The following is a 21284-nucleotide window of genomic DNA, read 5'->3' as shown; positions in this document are numbered from 1 at the left end:
TCTTGTTAGGCAAATCACCACTGTGCATAAACTATAAATACATCCATTGCTACCTCTTCCTTCCTCCCTCCTGTCTCTGGCTTCACCTCAGGCTTTGAATGATTGGTGCCACAGTGAGCTTCAGGTCACCCACTCGTGTCTGCGCAGCCACAGTGGGAAATAAAAAAATGCAGACGGTCACAGTTTCTGCAGAAGCTGTCTTTTTTCAGATGCTGATACTTCCTATGAGGAAGCACGTTCCTCTGTTTCAACAGCTATGGAAAGCCCTCCTGCAGCCCCCTTAGTAATCAGGGATGAGAAGAGGCGGGAGAGGAGGGAGCAAAAAGGGGGAAGCCGAAGGAAGAGGAGCCCAGCAGCCGCCTCAGAACTATACGAGAGGCGAGGAAAATTTGCCAGCCTTTGATTAGGCTCTTCAAACTGGAGTAAGGATTGTTTTTTTTTTTTTTTTCAACTGAGGACAACACACTTATACACTCCTGAGCCACACTTAAACTCCCACATGTAATGGGATAAGAAATACAAAGGCACACATATATCCACACCCACACACACGCAGCTAGCAGGTAGGTGCTGACATACACACACACACAAAACATAAAAAAGGGTGGACACAAAAGAAGAAATGAACAGTCTCTCATTTGTGGCATAACACCTCTCTGAGGCCTGTGCGAGTGAGTTAGAGGTGCTGCCGCAAAGAATGAAGCAAGCTCATCAGCGCAGAATCTCCTAATTTTCTATTTCCATTCGAAAGAAAAGACAGAAGTGCCAACAAACCACTAATGTTCTCACATCTCCTCTCTCCTTCATTTCCCAAAGAGATGCAGCAGAGGGGAGAGAAGAAGAAACGTAATGGAGTGCTCTGATTCTCCCTTTCACAAACCTCCTCGAGAGAGAGAGAGAAACAGAGAGAAGGAGAGAGGGGGAGAGGAGGGGTGAGAGAGTTGGGGGAAAGTGGGTGAGTATGGGGAGAGAGACCAGCACAGAGGAGTTGACTCATTATGGCCCTTTCATTATTGCGAGTATCTTCAAACCCTTTACTAATCATGCTTCCTCGACGTCGTCATCACCGTATTCATCATACCAGTATAATCAACAATATCATCTCCTTTCGGATCAGTGTCATCATTCTCATTATTATCAGCTACATCGTCATCATCCTCCCATGAAAATCACTTTCACCAGTCCCATCATCACCTTCTTCATCATTATCTTCTTCATTGCCACCATCATTGTCGTCATCATCGTTCTCATCATCACCATACAATCACATTCTTGATGTTCATCATCATTTTCATCTCTATCCTCCTTATTCTCACACTGTCATCATCACTATCTTCATCATACCAGTGCAATCACTATTATCATCACTCTCGTCTCCACTAGCTTCAGTGTAATCATTACTGATACTATAGACAACATAGCCCCATATTTGTCATCATCACGGTTATTCTCATTATCTTCATCACACCAATGCAATCACTATTATAATCAATATCATCTGTATCAGTATACATACGAACATTAGTAATGTTACTATCAACAACACAGCCGCCATCATAATCATCCCTGCTTTCATCATCATTCTCCCATCCCATTATCATTTTACGTCTAGGATCATCATCATCATCATCTTCATCCTACCAGAGCAATCACTACTGTCACCCATATTATTTCTACTGGCATTGATTTCATCATCAGTTTTAACTATACACAACTCATGACCACCTGACCACTACTACATCATCATCATCATCTTTCTCACATCAGTGCAACCATTATGAGATGAACAACATTTACCCCCATGCCAGAGATTTCAATGTGTTGAATCAATTTTTGCACATATATTGCTGTATTGTTGATTATCTGTGATGCATGGTTTTATATTTTTACTGTTAAATACATACACAATTTAAAAAAAATTGGGATGATAGGCACAATGATGATATATATATATATATTTACACACATTTAATACAAAACATTTATATTATAATCCTGCCCTGGTAGGGCAATACACTTCTATTCTATTCCCTCCCCAGATTACCACTGCCATCACCATCGCCATCATCAGCATTACATCACCATCATTACCATTTATACTGTATAATCAACATCACATGGAATCATTAACCATGGCCATCATTGTCCCTATCATCTTCGCTGTCATCACCCTCCTTTTCCTCATCAACATTTTAATCACTATTGTTGTGTCCCCTGCTGTTTTCATCATTCAAATCATCATCATCATCTTCGTAAACATCATAAACATCATCGCCATAGTCAACGCTTATTTTATTCTCGTTAATAAATGCCAAATATAATTTTTTTTTTTTTTTAGTTAGGATGCTGAGGTTTTCGAAGTAGATGAAGCCTGGTGGAGAGATTACTGACTTGTTTTGGAAACTCAAATTCTAAAAGCAGAATTAAATCAACATTTCAGCATTTTTAAATGAATTTTTAGGGAAACAGAAATAGGCAGCTACAATAACTGAGTAGGCTACAACTCAGGTGTAGAAAAGCTCTGAAAATGGTTGCCCCTGCATGAGTTCAAGATCCTCCCCTCAGCCTGCTGCTTTAAAATGGAGATGGCCGAAAACAGGCTTTGTAAAAGGTCTTTTGTCCCGGTGGCTGTCAGCATCCTCGACAACACTGGGTGAACTATTACAGCTGCATTGTTTTGAATGGATCGGTACCTGTCCTGAACCTGTAATGTATTAGGTGTAGAGTTTTAATTTATGTGTTTACTGTGTCTGAGCTGAGATGGAGGACGAATTTCCAGCCTGGATTGGACAATAATAAAGGAGTCTGTCCTCATCGCTGTCATCAACACCTCTGCTTTCATCTTCGTCTATGTGTTCATCATCACTGAGCCATCAGTATCACCTTCATCATTTCAGAATGATCAATATCACCACCATCATCATCACCTGCCCTCATCCTCTCTGTCTGGAGGCCCATCGGATAAATGGACGGTTTTCTAATAGAAAGCCCTCAGAGTCTTGCTTAGAATTAGCTCAGGATTAGACCTGAGGTGAGGATTAGTCTGCAGGTCAAAAAGAAAATTGCATCCCGGACAAAATTACACACACATACCGGAGCAGAGGGTGGCATACATATGGAAACTTCAGAGAGTCTGATAGGAATCAGAGGGCAGAGTTAGTTAGCAGCCGCGGCACCAAGCAGAATTAAGTAGCAACAAAATCATGGGAGTGCTGGAACATCTGTTGGTTCTGCCTTATTATGTCCCATTAGCATAGTGTAAAATGAGGGGTTTGTTTACAGTGACCCCATTCTGGATGAAATCAAGTAGCGGGGCATCCATCGCTGGCTGGGAATTAGACGATTTCTCCCTGCCTTGTCTGGTGGATTACAATGCAAATGATTCACCCGCTCCTTTTGTTTTACTTTCTACTCCTACTGTTTGAAAATCTATCTGGTATTTTTTTGGATGAAGATGAAAAACTGGTTTTCAATACTGCTCCAACACACGCTCGTAGTTGGCTATGCGCACAAACACACTCATACAAATGAAAGCCAAGACTCTAATGATGCTATTGTGTAGCCCGACAAGGAGAAAATAACCTTGTTGTCATAAAGACATAGACCAGACTTGTTTAGGATGAACTTGGTTGCCAAAATGTTTTGAAAAAATATGAAGATCTAGGCGATTATCAGCGTGAAAGTTACTGGGGTCAGCTCTTAAGTGAGTTTAGTCTCACCTCCACTGATGGCATGTGGAAAAACTGGGAGGACAGGCATCTTCCGATCTCTCGAGCACATCTTCTCTTCCTCTTTTTTAAATGCCAACTTTCTCATTCTGAAATGTGTGCACGCCAGAGGGCATCTTTAACACTGGACCCAGCTCCGTGCAAAAGGCCAGTGTTTCCCCTGTAATACCAGCCCCTCGACACTCACCTGCTGGGACCATTCAACCATATTCTTTCTCTCCAGCTATGCTGCTGTATGTCTGCCTGAATCATACTTCCAGAAGTAATCTGCCATCTTTCTCAACACCGCCGATTTCCACCACTTTCCCTCTCTTTTTCCACCTAATTTCCCTCCTCCTCCACTTTCATCTCACCTTCCTTAGCTTGGATTCTCTTTCCTCCAGCTCATCTTGTTTCTTCTTTGTAAAAAAAATAATAAAAATTTAAATGGCCTTGTTTTTGTTTAGGTCAACTTTCTGGTCCTTCTTCATATTCAGCTTTCCTAATCCTTCAAGCAGATCTCCCTATTTCCCTTTCAAATTTTTGTATTTTTCGTCTCTAAGGGCCAGTCCGAGGCGTAGCCAGACAGTAGTGTACGTGGTATTATCAGCCTCCGGCCGGTCTGTATGACGACTGAGCGGCCAGGGTCCCATCAGAGTATCAGGCAGACAGAATTGAAAGAGTCCTATTCTTTCACTCGGCTAACACAATCAGCACAGCCAGCCGGGACCTGAGGAAAAGTATTAGAGGGGAGCAGAAACAAGGATGGAGCAAGAATGACAATGCCCATTGTTCACTATGTATTGAGTGCAGCCTGGCATCTTTCATATTCTCGGCTAGTATCTCCCTATTTTGTCCTCTGTGATTCATGCGTTTATTCTTTCATCCTGTCTGCTGGCCTCTCTGTCTCTTCTTAAAACCCCTGGCTCAAACTGTTTCTCTCTCTCTCTCTCTCTCTCTCTTCATTAAAACAACAACTCCTGGGAACTCCCCAGGTTGTTTCGGAGTGCTTACATCATCATCGCCATCACTGCCATAGTCATTATCATCAACAAACCTCATTAGTGGAAGGTAGCAACAGAAGCAGTAGCACTGCAGCGTAATATCTGTACTCATTCTTTCAACCTGCTCCTCTGCATGAACAATCAAACGTGTGGGGGGGTTAGTGGTGGTGGTGTGTGTGTGTGTGTGTGTGGGGGGGGGGGGGTAAACATTTCATATTGCATTACATATTCAGTGCCATGCTGCTGACATACTAAACAGATCATTACACTCCTATTGGCAGATCAAATGATGATGATATTTTGCAGCATGCACAGACACACTTCTAGGGCAGGATTGAAAACCTGAAAAAAAAGGGCATCTTTCTGTGAAAAATGCATGGGAGAGGTCTGGATTCATTTGCTCTGAGGCAAGGGTAAGATTTTTTTTTTTTGGGATAACTACTTTGAAAAAAAAAAAAAAATCATTTCAAAGACAAGGATTATGATTCTAAGCCACTACCTTAATAACAGAAAGTATAAAATCCTTAATCCTCAAGTGAAGGAAAGATATCGCCGCCACAGAGAAATACAATCATGGGGCTGGAGATATTTTTCAATCTTCAGTTCTAATTGATATACTGTATAACAAATGACTGGCGGTGCAAATGAGCACAAGAGCCTGGCCTGTCACCGGCTTGTCATGAAGAGAAGAAGCTCAAGTGTCATACATGGTAGAAATAGAAGATCAAATCAAAGGTACTATAATCTGAAGTTACAGAATACATTACCAATTACCACGCCAAATTTTTTTTTCTTCCTGCAATTTGTCAGCACTAAGTTAATTAGAAATACAACATTTAAGCCATGCACCTTTTTTTTCTGATGCTCAACAAAAGCTAAACACTGTCTGTCTGCAAATACTAGTTTTGTATATATATTTGTAATTCATTTGGACTAATAAAGCTACCATGTAGAGTGCACTCAGTGCACTGTGGTCGATTTAGAGATAAATGCAGATTTTTTTTCCCAGCGCGGCCAATCGATTGGTTGAAGAGTAGGTATGATTTCAGTCGAACAAGATTTTCTTTGGTTTACTAGAGCTCTAGTTATTTCCTGGTTAAGACTTCCTAACTTCCTGCCGGCATCAGCTGACTGATAGTAAGGAAAAGGACAATTAATGTGACAGAGACACAAAAAATGCTCAAGTCAGGCACAGCAAAAAGGAGATACAACTGAAACTCACAGTAACTGCAAGTTCACTGTGATTTCATTAGCAAATTAACATTTTGTTTAGTTTATTTTAGTGTGGTTGACAATAAAAAGCAACATTGGCTTCTCAGCAGGTTTGTCCAAAGTGTAGGACTACAGTTTTTCTTCATCATAAAATATTCTGCAGATTATAGTTTTGGTATGTAAAATGATTTAAAAAAAAAAAAAAAATGCCCATCGCTCTTACCTAGAACCCCAGTTGACATCCTCAAACAGCTGTATTTCACAGCAAACACTCTGGCTTGTCATAGCAGGAAAAGCATAGGTGTAATTATCACATTAACGATGCTGCGCCAGCGAGCCAGCATGCACAGTGAGTCTGCCTCTGGAACGCCTTGATGCAAAGCAGCCACCATTAATGTAATCAGTGTTTGAAAAGTCAATATGTCTGCTAAAATTATCTATTGCTTGTTTTCTTTAGCCAGCAGTCCGAGCCCAAAGATATTTCATTGATGTAAAACAGAGAAAAGCAGTGAATCCTTGTACGTGAGAAGCTGGAACCAATGAACACCTTAAGCTATGCCCTGGCTCTAGGGATTGCAACTCTCCAATGGATTGCCATGAAATTTTGTACAGACATTCTTAGATGAATCCCACGGACTTTGGTGATCCACAGACATTTGTGTCCCCTTCGGGAGGAATTGTAATAACTTTGGAGATCCCTTATCGTTTGATTTAGCGCCATCATCAGGTCAAAATTCAAATTTGTCCGGTACTTTGGTTTATGACCAAATACCTGCAAAATTAAAGACATTCAAATCAGTCTCAGGTGACCATGGTAAACATTATACCTGCTAAACGTCAGTATGCTAGCATTACATTAGCATTTGGCAAAATCGGCACTGAACCATAATGCACCAATATCAATATCATGTCAGTGTGCCTTGTTCACTCTACTGAATAAATGTCTTTGCTCTCTTCAGAACATCCGTATCATAATGCTGTTTGTCTCCCCCTCTCTTGATGTAGATGATTGAAATGCAGAATTCAGAAGTATCTTTTTTTTTTTTCAAAAGAGGCAAAATAGCATCTCTGTGGTCAACAGTCTAACATCCACTTTTTGACTTTAATACTGTAACTAAAGGAATTGGCAGTGCATTTAATATCAGCAGACAAGCTGTTCCACTCTAATGCCCCTGAATATTCAGATGACCTCCTCCTGCCAATCATTGTATTGAATGTGCTGATGACTAAGATCAGCTACAGTAGATCTTGTTATGTAACTGTCTCTCCTGCTGAGCTGGGAGAAATAATTTGCGAGGTAGGAGCCTTGACTTTAATTACTCTAAGTATCATCTTTAGCTCGGTGTGTGAGTGTCAGGATCCCACGGATAACTCGTGAGTCTGGTTTCGCTCAACATGAACTACTGTATGGCGTAGCTGACATTTTAAACAAACACGTACATAGCAAGAAGATGTAACCTGATGTAGTGCAGCTTTATGCGAATACGTAGAGAAGAAGTTTGCCTGAGGCGGTGTGGACAGTGCCGGGGCCTGTACAAGGAAAACATGGCAACCACATCCCAACGGGACAAGAGAGGGAAGGGAGAAGTCGTGATACAAGAAAGGAGACATAAGAGAGTGGAAGATGAGAGCTTGATAGGGAGACACAAAGGCAGAGAGGAAATAAAGCGAGAAGATGGAGGGAGACAGAGGTGGAGTGGGTGGTGGTGGTTGCAGTGGAAGTTGGATTTAACCCAGGGGCAGGTTTGAGACTGACAAACTGTCAGCAACTGAGCGGGGGTGTCTACAAGTCTATATGTAAATTGGATACAAATCTGTGTGTGTGTGTGTGTGTGTGTGTGTGTGTGTCTGTATGTGTGTGGTAGGACTGAGGAAGTGCTAGTGACTACACATATCACTGGGCGCCACAGGGGACACTACGGGAAAGACATTGTGTGTGTGTGTGTGTGTGTGTGTGTGTGTGGGTTTATGTGCAAGGACTTGTGATGTGCTTGACTATGTGTATAGATAGCGTGTTTGTCACGTGTGTGTATGCACATGTGGGTGCGTATGAAACTTTCTGTGTGAAGAAATATGTATGAGTCTGTGGGTGCTCAGTGCATGAGACACTTCTTCCACAAAGGCTGTGTGGGTGCACATGTGTGTGTGTGTCTCTCCCTCCAAGGAGATAGATTCTGTCCCATAGAATGAGAGTGTTGTCAACCATCAGCGCTTCTCACTGACACGGAGTTCCTCAAAGACACAAAGATGAATAGAGAGGAGAGAGGAGGAACAAAGAAAAAAAGGAAAAGAAAGTCTTTTGAAGGATAAACCATGGGATTAGATAAGGTGCTCCTTCTGGACCATTGAACCAGAGTATGTGTGTGTGTGTGTGTGTGTGTGTGTGTGTGTGTGTGTGTGCGTGTGCTCTGAGCACATTAGCTGCTCGGGGTGAACAAAGCCCCTCACCTGCAAGCTTTATAATATGGGCCTGAGAGGGCTCAATGTTGTGTGTGTGCACGCGCTCGTGTGCCAGCCAGCAAGAGAGAAAAATGGATGGGTTTTTACTCACCAGACAGCCAGTCTTGGTGTGTGTCGGTGTGTGCCAGTGTGTGCATGTGGGTCCCATATCTAGCTTCCACTGACTGTGTGTGTGTGTGTGTGTGTGTATGACAGTGAGTAAATAGATAAATGGAGGCTGCCTAACCTTGTATTCAATGGGCAGCCATTCTGGTTGTATGTGATTGTGTATGCGAGTTTGTGACCTAAATCTAGCTGCGACTGGTGTGTAAGTGCATAAATGTATGTGTGTGATCCTCCTATATTCCTTCCTGCATGTGACATAAATACCTCTATGTGGGTGCGGGAGATTTCCAGATCCTGTCCCAGGGTTGCAGTATTTTTGTGATAATGTATGTTATGGTACTTTGTTACTGTGCACTAGCACGTATCTCATCACAACAGGAGGGTGGACAACACTGAGTGTGTGCAAGTGCTGCTCCCCGCCGTGACCAAATGTGGCCGGGGCTGTTTGAATTGGATTATCTCATACATTTTCTATTATCCAGCAAGACCTTGAAAGATATAGGCCTGTTGAGAGCCAGAGCCCTCGATATAAAGGGTTTGGCATATTTGTAGTTATGTCTCCTCTCTCAAGGAGAAACATTTGTTTAACTCATTTTATTTGTCTTGACTTATCCAGGTTAGATTTGTCGAGCTCAAGATACTCCTAAACAGACCTGGCCAACATACTGGATTAATTAGCAGGTAAAAAAAAAAAAAAAAAAAAAAAAATTAAAACACGTTAGTGTGGATGGTGATTAAGCCCCGAAAAGCATGCAAGAGAAGCAAGACTGTGGTAGACAGAGAGGAAGAAGACAAACATTAACTGAAGCAACCGAAAAGCATCACTAGTATTGGAAAATATGGAGCAACAGTGTCTATAGCCACATCAAAAGGTCAATTTGTAAAGGATCAGTTCACCCAAATTAGATAAAACATTTGTCCACGTTTCCTTAGTGGCTTCTGAAACTTCTGTCACTCCAATACAATGGGTGTAAATATACATTTTGATGTGGTGGCACTCAAATGTTGAAAGATTAAGGTAAATATTCTAGGGGACAAATTTGTCAGCACGTACTTCTAATAAAAGGTCTAGAGATTTTTCTGAGTTACGGGGACATTGTCTCTGGAAAGACATGTTGCTGTTGAAATTTCTGAATGTCAGGTTTTCAATGCTCTAAGCACCACAGTCTAAATTAATTCACCCCCCCATTCTATTTGTCCAGAGATATGGACAAAATTTTTTTAAAAACTCGCCACACGAAACCCAAACTGTGGCTAGACTCATACATGTAGGGCAAAATAGAAAAATGAGAGCGGTTACAATAAACAAAAAAAACCAAAAACCCAAACAGTACAGCTATGGGTGGGAAAGCCAAAACACTCCGTAGACCTGAGGGGAACGGCAGACTCTTGTTACAATTCTCTATAAGCTTATCACTACAAGTGACCCCTTTTACATTACACACAGTGATTTTATTCATTGTTAATATAAAAATATAATATAAAAATATATTGATATTGATTGTAGCAGCTTTAAAGAATAAGACTATGCATTTGAAATAGGGTTTAATATGCAGTTTACGATGGATGTAAAACTGGTCCATTGATTAATCAAGTCATTTTTAAATAAGACGACATCAGAATCATCCATCTAACCCATGTAGATCATACCCTGCAGTGCTCCATGCTTTACTCGTGTTGGGAGAAAGTCAGAATGAAACTAGGGCTGCAGCGAAGCCAGCATTGTTTTTGGCACCGTTTCAGGAAAGTTGCCACATTTTCCTCCACTGTGTTGTGACTCATCACTTCATGCAGTTTACCACAATCCCCTCTCTTTGGAAAACACAAAGTTTATACCGTTTACACCGGCACTACAAAACAGTGAGCAACTATCAGTTCTACAAACTCCTCGCGACCTTATAGAGAACGCCCTTGTCAGGCTTTTTTGGTGGGAGCAAGTTTTGATGAACATGAGAAGAGACAACACATCCTGACAGCTCAATACAAGCTGTGTGCTTGATGCCGTGTGATCAATTGAGAAACTCAGCCGTTTGTTTTCCCAGCTGTTTGTGTCATTTCGCTGCCTCAGACAATAGCTGCTGTTTGGATTTGATGCATCATTCTCGGATTTGGTCTCTGAGCATCTCATCAGTTATTGGTGGCTAAATCACCACTCTGTGTGTTAACAGGTCCTTTTTAAGGCCTTTTACGTTTTTTTGTTGTGCTGGAACACTACATCAAATGTGCCATGGAAGACTGCAAACAAATAAATTCACAGAGAAAGTACATTTTATGGTCTTTTTTCCCCCACCACCACAGTGGTACCACTCTATTGTGTTGAATCATAAATTCTGAGTTCAATATATGGTAGTTGGATCACTCTTACCATGAAGAAGCAGCTGGTTGGGGACATAGCTTCACAACCCTTCCTGATTTCTCTCTGACATGTGATCAAATAATCCGATCAGAAGTCAGGAAGGCAATACTTAGTTATTTTGATGAAAAACTACCCAGTTAGATTGAGATTATTGAGACTGCTTTAAAATCAATCAATCAACTAAGATGGTAAACAAAGATTGTAAAATGTAAGTTTATTTATTAACATCAATTCTAATTTTTAATATGTTAATTCAGCTACATTGATTAAGGTCAGCTTTTAAAAGGTAACTTCTGTTCATCAAAACTTAGGTCTTATTTTTGTAGCTTTGGTTATTTTAGTTTTTTATTGAATATTATAACATTTCACTCACCAAAGCATTTCCTGAGATCTGAGAACCCAGCGACATCTCTGCAAGTCCCATGGGGCAAAAACTGAGTGGTTAGAGGATCAATCAGGTTATAAACAATCCAACAGTTTAGCCAGGTTACATAAACTGTTATTTAGAGGTAAAACCAAAAGTGCGTGCACCCAAAATGCTGAAAATAATCTTTTATTACAAAGGAAAAGTGTGGCCATGCCCAACTGTGCCAAGTACAGTAGGTCAAAGATTAACCAAGTAGTGAGTCTATAAACAGTGATTAAGTTTTACAATGGACAGTTTGGCAGCGGTAGAAAGTATATTTACTCAAGTATGGTACTTAAGAACAACTTTTAGGCACTTTTGGTTTACTTGACTTTTACTGCTACTTTTTAATTCATCTCCACCAAATGTCAGAGAGAAATACTGTAGTTCTTACTCCACCACGTTTATCTAAACAGCTGCAGTTACTTTCCAAATTAAGCTTTTACATAAAAACATTAGTTAAGAGATAAATCTGACCTAGACCAGTTGTTCCCAAACTTTTTGGCTGGTTAGCCTTTACAAAACAGCAGTGTCTTGTTTATGCCCCCCCCCCACATTTGAGAAGTCTGTAAATTGTTTGCAGTTCCACCAGAGTGATCTTCCCCCTAGAAAGACTCAAGTGGTTTCAGTTACTGTAAATACGCTATCCATTATTTCACAAAAAAAAGATCAGAGAAAGACAAAAAAAAATATTTAAAATTTCTGTTGAAGATCTCTTTCTTCTTTCCTACCTCATTAATCATCTCACGGCCGCTCAGATTTATCTTGTGACCCTTTGGAGGGGGCCTGACCCCTAGTTTAGGAAACTGTGTATAGAACAGTCAAACCTAGCTCCACCCTGACGCCCGTACAACAGCGAAGTTCTGCTTACCCATTGATGTATCAGTATTAGCAGTCTAACCTCGTCATATATGCTAATATGTGAGTCACAGTGGGCCATTTTTCTGCAGAACGATTACTTTTACTTTTGATACTGTCAGCAAATTTTGCTGGTAGTACTTCTGTGCTTTTACTTTGGTAAGATTTTGAGTACAGGATTCGTACTTATAATGTAGTCATTTTCTATTGTGTTGGTAATGGTTGTTACTTCCTCCACCAGTGCAATTCGGACGACAACTCAGTAACACAGGCATTTCTTCGACGAAGTTTGCTAACTCGTTAAGTTTTGCTAGCTTGCCTTTCCCGCTCCGCTGGACTTCTTTTTGGCAAGTAACTTGGTGGACACAACCCCACTATTTTGACCGAAACTTTGTAAATAAAACCCAAATTTTAATGAGCCAGAATTCCCCTATACATTTGACGTGGGGTGATTTTGGCGTCTCTCTCTGTCTCTCTACTCTCTCAAAAACCAGCCATAACCCCTCAAGGGCGAGAAAGAGAGTTAGCTTTAGATTAAAGCTGAGGAATGGATGTTGTCGGCGGAAGGGCCTCACAAGTACAGCGGGAAGGAGTGGTGAGCAATGACAGTGCCAGGGTCTAACAGGGGGGACCAACCTCGCCAGGGCGCCGGAGCCTAGATTCATTGCTTTAGTAGCAATGCATTTTTGATGTGCCCCCTTTCTGCTTCGGCTTCTCTGCACGACCCTGACGGAACAGCAGCGACACCAGCAACAATCCATATAGCTTAAATTTACCATGTGATGTCTGCAATGTATAGGTGTTTGTGTGTGTGTGTGTGTGTGTGTGTGTGTGTGTGTGTGTGTGAGGAGGAAGGAGCGCAGATAGACAAAAAGAAGACAGCAAGAAAGAGGCAGACAGCAAGAAAGGGAGAAAATGTTCCCCCTTGCCTGTTAAATATTTGAGAAGCCTTCTGTGGAAAAGTGATGCAGTCAGAGACAGGCCTGTTAGCTCGGTGTGTGTGTATATATGTGTCCTTATGTGTGTGTGTGGTTGATGCAGAGAGAGGGAGACAGGCCCGTTAGTTTGGACTAATTCAGCCGCGAGTGACGGCGAGGGAGCACTTTCACTGTTTATTTATCTACCTGGGAGAGAGAGGGAGGCCAAAAAAAAAAAAAAAAAAAAAAGAAGAGTTGGGAGAGAGACGAAGGAGTGAGAAAGTGAGAGAGAGAGAGAAAGAGACAGGCCAGGTTGTCACAAACCATTAGACAGATGGACCCAATGTGCTCTGCCCCATGTCAATGAGAGGACTGGCTAAAGACAACCGTGTGCGTGTCTTTGTATGTGCTGATGCACGTGCATGTGTGTAGTTGTGTGTAGCAGCCATGCGCGCGCGCGCGCTTGTTTGTGTGCGTTTGTTTATTTATGGATGAGGTTTTTGCGCAAGACTTTGCAATTGACAGAGAAATAATGTGCGCATGTGTTTACTGGCGCAAGTTCCGGAAATTAGCTGAAAAGGTAAAAGGCTTTGTGTGTGTGTGTGTTAGAGAGAGAGAGAGAGAGAGAGAGAGACTCTAGACATTGATGAGGAGAGGAGGCAAGATGCCCTCATTGTGTAAAACAAAAGGCTCCCTGTGCCACAGAACAAAATATCCAGTGCGTGCACATGCACACTTGAACACACACTTCCACTTTTGGGGGCCTGTGTGTGGCGGGGGGGGGGGGGGTGTAATATATTAATAGGGTCTGAAAACCCGGAGCCTACTATAATTGTGGGGTCCAACAGCTTTGTGGTGACCAAAATGCCGGACCCCAGCAGTGTAATTGGCTATTTGAGGGTTACGACTTTTTTTAGGGGTTTTAGGGGTTCAGGTTAGAATTAGGTGTAGGGTAAGGGTCGGGGTTTAGGCATTCAGTTGGGCAGATTACGGTCGGGGTAAGGGGGCTATGGAATGCGTTCAGTCAATGACGGGTCCCCGGATATGTAGTAAAACAGGTGTGTGTGTGCGTGTCTTGTTTGCGCATCGTAAAAAGCATCAGAATTACAATGTTCATCCTAAACACCCCTGAAACGGGAAGAGAAAGGGACAAAAAGTGTGTGTGTGTGTGTGTGTGGGGGGGGGACAGCACGTGTTAAGGAAGAGGGAAGTGTGTAGATTTCAAGATTCAACCGCATGCTGGGAATGTTTAGACTTATTTTCAGAGCCTGGTAGATAAACAAACAATGTTTGAAACAGACACAGACACACACACTTTGGCCTAACTCCCACTGAAACTCACTTGGGATTGGAGCTGTTCCAGTAGACAGCGTGTCTGTCAAATATGATCTTCTCCTCTGCCCACACGGACACCCAGGACAGGATGCTCAGCACCACCACCTCCATCACACACCTCTGCCCGAGCTGGCACATCATCATAGACATCCAGGGGGAATCTCTCTCTCTCTCTCTCTCTGTCTCTCGAACCGGGATCAGGCTTTCACTGCACTGCTGCCTCTGCTGCGGAAATCCTCTCTAGATCATTAATGTCCGCCCGCGCGCCTTTGGACAAATCGGCTCGTTGACTGGCTCGATGCGAGTTCCGATCCCCTCAAGGGTGTTTTCAGGTCATCGCCGGATCGTTGAGATTCAGCTTCAAACTTGGTCGGCCGCGGGCTGGAGGGCAGGATTCGCATGTTATTCTACAAGCGCGTCGTCGGCGGGGTGGCTGCGAGCGCGTCTCTTCTGCAAGGTCCGAAACTTTTCTCCCATTACGCGCAGCCGGGGAGATGGATGCGCTACCTGGGTCAGGTCCCTCCGTTCTCCGAGAAATCACGATTTATCCCCTTCCGGAATTCATCCGAGGTTTGCAATTCTACCGGCGATATCGTCAGTCATGAGCAGACACAAGACGGCGTCCGAATCGGCCGTCATATTTGTTTACCCAGATTTGTGTTGGAGCGCGGCGCACGCTTTTTTTCTTCCGCTCCCCTCGCAGCGCAAATCTCTTCACAGCACAAAACTACGTCCACTCGGCCCTCGGTCTAATATTGCATCTCAGGGAAATACATTCCAGGTAGACGGAGACGCTCCGCTCCCGATATTCTCGGTCCGAACTTAATCACACCGCGACGAGCATCCTCCTCGCAACAAGCACGGGCTCTTGCAGCATCCCAACTTGGGGATCCCTCCGCTGCCACGGGCTCTGATCCAACGCGACTCCGGTCGCGGTGCGCCCCCACTGTCTGAGAGTCACGCTGACCGGTACAGCCAGGGAGCCGCTGGTGACCACAGCTTCAGTCCGAACATGCTCCGGTGCGACCTCCACCTATGGCGGCAACAGCACTCACCGGCACCCTGATTCGGTGTAGCCTAAGTAACCCACACCCCCCTTTTCTCTCTCTCTCTCCTCATCTCATCTCGCTCTCTCTCTCTTTCTGTGCGGGCGGGGTGATGTAGCCGTGCCGTGCCGTGCCGTGCAGCGCCGCGCTCCCTCTGGGGACTCGGGGCTGGCTGACTCACTGCGCGCTGGCGATACACAACCGAGAATCTGTAGAAGACAGTCCCAACTCAACACCTCTTTTTTTTTTTTTTTTTTTTAATTTGAGGAAGTTAACAGACCCTTTTAGCATGACATGAATTAAGAATGTGTGTTAACAACTGACTTCAGATGATCTATTGTAGTTTCCCCAGAGAGAAACTGGAAATTGCAGTTGCCGTCTGTATTTGGGATTTGTTAGACTTGCTATAAATCAACCACTGCAGCCAATCTGCTTGACTAAGGGCGTTTTATCGCATCTGGACTTGCAGAGCACCCGCGAAGTTCACGACCAGTTTGAAAGCTGCGGCCTGATGGATGGGTCAGAGAGAGGGAGAGAGAGAGAGAGAGAGAGGGCGTCTGATGGATCGCTGGAACAGTGGAGTCATTTTCTATCAGTGTCCATTAGGCCCAAAGGACAAGCAGAGGCAGCACCAACTCTAAAAACCTGTGAGCCATGAACCTCCAGATAGCACAGGGTGACAGAGCGCAGCCACCCCTGCTGCCTCTGCCCCTGCGTGTGCGCGCAGACCCCCTCCGCAGAAACATATCCGTCGTACCTATTTAGCCCCCGGAGCCAACGGAGTGAGATATAGCCTAGGAAATGCCTTGTTTCCACAAAGTGTTTCCATGATTTTTCCAACGTGTCGAAATTTCGGAGCCGAACGAGCTCCTGCGAGGATCAATGCACCTTCTCGACAAGGGGAGAATTGATTCGAGAAAAGTATTTGCAACAAGCTCAGTTGCAGTCTTTAAAAAGGCATCACCGCGTTAGGAAAATGAATTGAGAGAAATGCAATATAGACTCAATAGAAAAGCAAAGCAAAGGATTTTCTGCAGTGTGCAGAACTCTTTCACGTTCCTGCAAAAGTCAGTTTCCCGAAATTACACTGACTTGCCCCACCGTTCCTAATTCTAATAGGCCCATGTTTTAATTTTAAACCGAACCTTTCCGCAGCTCCATCTTTCACATCTTATTGTGCCTCTCGGTTGGATCCATTATGCAAAGTGTCCTAGTTTTGCTTTGCCCTGCTCTGCCTGCGAAGTAATGCCTATAATTTGGGATGCTGAATTCAGCCAGGAAGAGAACCCATGCACCCCCATAACCCAAATACAGCTGCATGTTGTCCGCGTCTGTGGATGAATTATTCAACATCTGTCTGGGGCCTGCATATGTAAACAGGTGGATAGTCTCCTGATGGCTTTTTTTTTAAAGAGGAGCCAATACAGACCAAAGACATCCTTCACCTCAGCTTCAGGCTTTTCCTCCTCTGCTGTGTCACTCTGATAATGAGACTAAATCTCATGTAAGCTGTGCAGAGTAAACAGTATTGGGAGGATTTAGATAGGTAGGGCTCCTAAGTGATCCTAAATCAAAATTAATGTGGGTCAGAGTTTGAATATGTGCCTCCTTAAAAGGGTGCTAAATCCCGGAATTTACAGCTGGTTAAGTCTGTGACTGCTCTGCAGTTTAACTCTGTTCAAGAGAGACATAAATTACAGACATACGAACAATCTCCCAGCTCCACAACTTAAAAACACAAAACAGACAAATGTATGTCTTTCCAAGCTGTTGACCAACAAAGCATCTATTCAAATTCAGCCAACTTTCAAGTCTCGCACATCGGACATCCAGCTCTCTTTTAAAATCGGCGAGTCACTGGCTATTGTGGGCTTTCAATATGTTACAAATTATACACAGACACCCTGGCCCCACTCAGCCACCACCAGGACTGCATTTGTGTGTGGCCTTGGTGTTTGCCCATATTTGCTTGATTAGAGACCACAGTACTAATGTAAATAAATGTTGCCAGATGTGGTGGGATCACCACCCCACGTGGTTTCATTTAGTCCTCTGCACACAGCGCTGGATATGGCTAGGAACATCCCAAGGGTCTAGTTTCGGCAAACAAATGGAGAGGAGGTGGGGTACGGTTACACAAATGACACACTGAACTAGTTTAAAAGTACACTTTGGAGACAGTTTCAGATATTGTAACAGAGCTTGAAGTATATGGCTTCTTTCTTTGCTGTCAAATAACTTTTGGATCAGAGTAATTGTAGAAAATATATGTTTACCCTTGCTGTACATGCTTTGCCGGTTTCAGTTTTTTTTATATATAACTTGACAGATTAAATTTAGATTAAGTACCATATTTTTCGAGCCAGTGTATTCTGTAATTTGGTAACCTAAAAACGCCACATCTGTTTGGATCATACCCTTTCACCCAATTATGCAATCTCTTTGCATTTCAATATATTCCAAAGAGGATTCTGAGTAGACGGCTCTCTTCTCTAAATTACTCTTGGTGCAGAGTGAAATACTAAGACGCTGCAAATAAATAAGGGTCTGAGGTATCAAAGCAACATCAAAGTATCAACTTGCTGCCATGGAGTTTCCTGGCTGGCAAGGATACACACTGAACTGCAATGATGGTTAAAAAAAAAAAAAAAAAAGGCACCTGAACATGAGCTGTCAAGAGACTGGTTGCAATTTTTGGCAAACATGACCATATTCCGATTACTTTAGCGTACCATTAAAGTAAGAGTACTGCCTTCCTTTAGGATCCTAAAACATACTGCAGAGATTTTTGTGTCATCTTGGTTATGCCAAGCAAGTATCTTCGGTCTGGTATCTGTCTTTAACTGTGACCTTCAAGCATGGCTTCTTATGCAAAGTAGAACAGAAGAGAAACAAGTGCCTTTGCTGTGGAATTCACACCAATTTGGAGCTCAGTATGTTGAAGACCACACTCCACAAAATACTGGGATTATACAAGAAAATCCAGCTCCTCTCAGCTACAAATACAGACACCACTGGACTCAATTCTCCTTTGTCCCTCTCAAAAAGTAGGGAAGATCTGAGGTTAATCCTCTCCACCGCTCTGTAAGGGAGTCTAAGAGAAGAGGGGGGAAAAAAAAAAAAAAAGTTATAATGCCAGAAAGCCCACGAAGGCACTAGAGATTAAGCCACCAACTATTGACATTGTGTGAATGACAGGTAAAGTCACCTCTTCTCAACAGACTCTGACTACCACCAGAGAGCAAGACCTCCCCCTAGTGTTACAAGAGGCGTATAACCAGTTTGTCACTGGAATTTTTTTTCCCCACCTCCATTTCTCACATCCCTGAGGAACTTGGTGATACACACGGATGCCATATATGCCCAACAACCATGCCTGTATTTTATCTCAATTATTCATCTTGAGAGATACAGCAACTTGGTTACCACAGCAACGTGGCTCCTCTGCTTAGTTAGACAGAGAAGAAAAACTGAAAAGGTCAAAGCAGAGCACAGGAGGATGGAGGATTATTCAGAATCATCATGAATTGCAAGTATCCGGCGATGCATATCGAATTAACTCTCCAACCTGCCATCATCATCATCGCAGCTGTTTCACCAAAGGATTGTGACAGGATCGGGCTGAGCCCAGATGAGCAGTCAGTCAAGTTTCAGATGGGATGAGTACAAAGTTGGAAATACAGTAAAAGATTAAAAAAAACCCACCAGTAGTAAAACAGGATTGGAAATGTGGAAAATGTTACAAGATGTTAACCGATACAGAGCAGCAGGTCCACAGGACAGAGAGCAAGAGACAGAAACCAAATGAGGCCAGATGAAAGAAGGAACAAACTAAAGATTTATTGAAGGCAGCAGAAGATGCAAGAGACAAGAACAGAATGGTGGTGGGGGGGGAGCGGGGCACATACAGAGACACTTCTGTGTTCAGATAGGTTTAATGTCTTTGTGTTACAAAAGTTTTTTTTTGTTTTGTTTTTTACAGCTCCAGAGAGCTTAATAGGTCTGTATCGTTCTATCAAAATATACATGTTTTGAACGTAAAGTGGATATAATCCAAATGATTTTGTGGTACAAAAACATGAATATATACAACCATCGACCCCACTTCATACAATAACCCCACCCCGCTCCCATATAAAAAAAAAAGGAGAGAAAAATAAAAGCTTTTAACAAAAACTGAAAGGCATATAATGTTCTACACTGTCAACATCACAGCTAGGACTGTGGATCAATTAAGCATCCATTCTAAAGCAATCTCTACCCAAATTAGGCTCTTTGTAAAGTCAATCAAACAAAAGGGGTACAATATACAATAGACGTTGTTACCCAAAACATATTTTAACTTCATGTGACTTTTGTCCAAGGCATTTGAGGAACAGAAAAAATGAATTTGAAGCCTTGTGTTTTTGTGGAATAGCAGGAATGTGAAAAAACTCTTAAGAAATCACAACACTACAAAACACCAGGGATAGAAGATACTTTGGTCCTTAACAGCAATAACCGTCTGCAGCTACATGAAGCTTTGTTAAATCATGCATAATAATCTTTTACAAAAATAGAGACAGAGCGCATCTGTATCTGGTCCAAGACTACAGTGGTCGAGGGTGTGGAAATGGGTGCTTGAGGCACGCAGGAATGTGACAACATTTAAGACTTCAGCGTGATGGTGCCAACCTGGACCTATCATTGAGGAAAAGTGCACTAAAGAACCTGACTGTGGCTTAAGTGGACACAGACAGGTAACGGGTGAGGTTTACTCCACCCTGTAATCCTGTTATCCTGAATTTAAGAGAAAAATATACTGGGTTTTTAGACACAGTCCAAGACTGTCGTTACTGTCAATTGACAAATGCCTCCCAGCTGCCCTCTCACAGGTACGATTACCTGAATATAATGGGATAAAGGCATCTTTGCAGACAGGTAAGATAAAACAGCTGAACGAGAGGTAAACAAAGTCAACTGATCAGACCGCACAGGGTTTCAGCCTCAGATTAAAAACTCAAGGAGTCAAGGCACTGTGATAATGATCAAACCCAGCCACTACATACAGGTATCAGTTAAACTTAGAAGTGATACACATGTAAATGCTAAAATTAAAAAGAAAAGGTAAATGAATATATAGATGTCCACATATAGATGAACATAATATGGTTAAATGAGGCCCCAAACACCATTGTCCCTATGGAGAGAAGACTAAATGGAGGTGAATGGGGACTGTAGGACAGGAAGGCTGAATACAGCTCCACTCCTGCTACAATACACCTAATAGAGCTACATTACCTAGCAAGGATATTAGGCATCTAACTGACTTACATTCATAGTTTCTACATATATATAATCAGGCTATATGCATACAAATCCTTAGATATGAAAAAACAGAAGACTGAATGAGCCACTTTCCCCCATTTTAACAATGCTGGTACATACCGAAAGGCATGACGAAAAAAAAAAAAAAAAAAAAAAAGGCATTTTGAGAACCATGTCTCTTCCAAATGAAGCCCGAGCAATGCTTAAGGCAACCCGGTTGGGGCAAAGTAAGGCACAAGACTGTAGATAAAGAGTGAAAGAAGAATGTGTCCTTATTAAACAACTTCAGATAGTGGTATGGATCCCCCAAAGCAAATATGTGGGTAGTTACAAGAAGATAAAATAAAAATGGATACTGGGAAATAAGTTGTTTGTTGGTCTGTGAGCCAAAACAAAATCCTTGTCTCAAACCGTTTCTGACTGGCCAAACTGGTTCAAAGTGGCATTTTTAAAAAAAAGGCACACACACATAGATATATCCACACAACTATCATAGTAAAAGGAATGCTGAAGTGTGTCTGGTGTGGATAGGATTCATCCACATAAGCATACATCTGTGGTGGAGGGTGTC

At 42.6% G+C, this 21284-nt stretch overlaps 1 protein-coding gene across 1 annotated transcript in view; it reads right to left on the bottom strand.

Annotated features, from left to right (window-relative positions):
• efna2a (ephrin-A2a) overlaps positions 1-15152 on the bottom strand; it is a 76764-nt gene extending 61612 nt beyond the window's left edge. Inside the window, exon 1 of the mRNA XM_040137766.1 lies at positions 14368-15152. Within this exon, the coding sequence (XP_039993700.1) occupies positions 14368-14510 (143 nt within the window). The 5' untranslated portion in view covers positions 14511-15152. The remainder of the gene's footprint in view (positions 1-14367) is intronic.
• Between the last annotated feature and the right edge of the window lie 6132 nt (positions 15153-21284).

Source organism: Xiphias gladius, chromosome 10 (assembly GCF_016859285.1).
Source record: "Xiphias gladius isolate SHS-SW01 ecotype Sanya breed wild chromosome 10, ASM1685928v1, whole genome shotgun sequence".
NCBI classification, from domain to species: Eukaryota; Metazoa; Chordata; class Actinopteri; order Istiophoriformes; family Xiphiidae; genus Xiphias; species Xiphias gladius.
This window is presented reverse-complemented; position numbering and strand designations above follow the sequence as displayed.